The sequence below is a fragment of the Sinocyclocheilus rhinocerous genome, unplaced genomic scaffold (assembly GCF_001515625.1).
Source record: "Sinocyclocheilus rhinocerous isolate Xijiao unplaced genomic scaffold, SAMN03320098_v1.1 scaffold789, whole genome shotgun sequence".
Taxonomy (NCBI): domain Eukaryota; kingdom Metazoa; phylum Chordata; class Actinopteri; order Cypriniformes; family Cyprinidae; genus Sinocyclocheilus; species Sinocyclocheilus rhinocerous.
Genome location: NW_015667306.1, coordinates 989,752 through 991,449, shown reverse-complemented (window position 1 = coordinate 991,449; position 1,698 = coordinate 989,752). Strand labels below are relative to the sequence as shown.

The 1,698-nt window shown below is 35.7% G+C and overlaps 1 protein-coding gene across 1 annotated transcript in view; it reads left to right on the top strand.

Moving 5' to 3' along the window:
- Positions 1–1,106, top strand: part of LOC107733705 (gamma-aminobutyric acid receptor subunit alpha-2-like) — a 15,905-nt gene extending 14,799 nt beyond the window's left edge. Inside the window, exon 7 of the mRNA XM_016545447.1 lies at positions 593–1,106. Coding sequence (XP_016400933.1) covers positions 593–889 — 297 coding nt within the window. The 3' untranslated portion in view covers positions 890–1,106. The remainder of the gene's footprint in view (positions 1–592) is intronic.
- Positions 1,107–1,698: the final 592 nt, after the last annotated feature.

Here is a 1,698-nt window from a genome sequence, read left to right as displayed (position 1 = left end):
CTTTGTAGAAAACGAAGCGTTTGAGAGAGGCGGGGCATAGAGGACCTACAATAATGTACAGTATTTGAAAAATAATGTGTTTTTTGAACATTAAAGCATGTCAACATATTTTGATACACCAAATACACAAAATAATGATCTTTAAAAAAGCATCATATGACCCCTTTAAAGTCTTAATGATGGATTTATTACAAACATGTAGCTAACCACTTCACAAAATGTTAATTGATGGACTGGAGTGGATTACTTGTGAATTATTGTGATGCTTTCATCAACTGTTCTGACTCTCATTCTGACGGCACCCAATCACTGCAGAGGATCCTTTGGTGAGCAAGTGATGTAATGTTACATTGCTCCAAATCTGTTCTGATGAAGAAATAAACTCATCTATATCTTGTATGGCCAGAGGGTGAGTAAAATTACAGCAAATTTTCATTTTTGGATGAACTGTATCTTTAAACTCCCATCATTGTGAACATTGTCTGATATTGTGTCTCTTTTACTTAAATGACTTAAAAATTATTAGAACATTTAACATAATATCATTGACTGAACATGTAGCATTGCGTTAATTAATTTCTTCTGACTTCAGAAAAAGGAAACATCCGTTATTAAAAAGAATAACGCATATGCAGTCGCTGTGGCAAACTACGCGCCCCACATTGCGAAGGACTCAGCTCTGCCCACTGTCTCTAAAAGCGCCACAGCGGAGCCCAGTAAAGCTCAGCCAGTGGCTAAAGAGGCACTGAAGACCTTCAACAGCATCAGCAAGATTGACCGTATGTCCCGCATCATCTTTCCAGTGCTTTTTGGCAGTTTTAACCTGGTTTATTGGGCCACATATCTCAACAGAGAGCCTGTTATTAAGAACATGGTGCCCTCCCAGTGAGCCATTAGCTATTGCACATACAATCATCCCTCTATACTATAAAATTATAATAGCAGTTTTTGTACAAATTCTTCAGTGTACTTTTGATGTTTCTGTATGGCAGCATTAAGAAATTAACTAATTTTACAGCCTCCTTACAATCTTACCACTGCCAGGACAATTTAAAGAGTATCTTATCATACTTTAATGGGACAAATTGACTTATTTTCACAGCTTTATTTTTGTATGTTGTTATGTGATTTCTGGGTATTTAACTGATTGGATTTTTCTTACCACCTATTAATGCAGTTTTATTTTTTTAAACTACATTTGTATATTATACAGTATATTTATAAAATATCGACCTCCATTTAAACCAAGGGTTTATGTCAATGTATTTTGTGTTTTGGCTAAATTATGAATTAAGTTCTCAGGTATTGTGCATAAACGACATACTGTTTAAAATGAAAGCGCATACTAAATGTGATAGCTGTGTTATTTTGTTATAACTGCACTACAGTATCTGTAAGACAGATCACTGCACCTTTATATTGACTGATGTAGCATTTCAAGTCAAATTAAGTATGGCACCTTATTTTCTTGCATCAAAGTTGATTGCATATTAGCTTTCACTCTCATCACGCACCTGTGCATCTAATTCTCAGCCATAAGCAATGCATCATCAATGAAAGCGCACACCACACATGGTTTAAAGGTAAATGATTCAATGAGTTTGTTTGAAGCACCACAATGCTTCGTATTGTTGTGGACACTTTGATCCATGAGCACAGTCTCAAGTGGAATTAGCACTGCATTTGAGCCACTGCTGT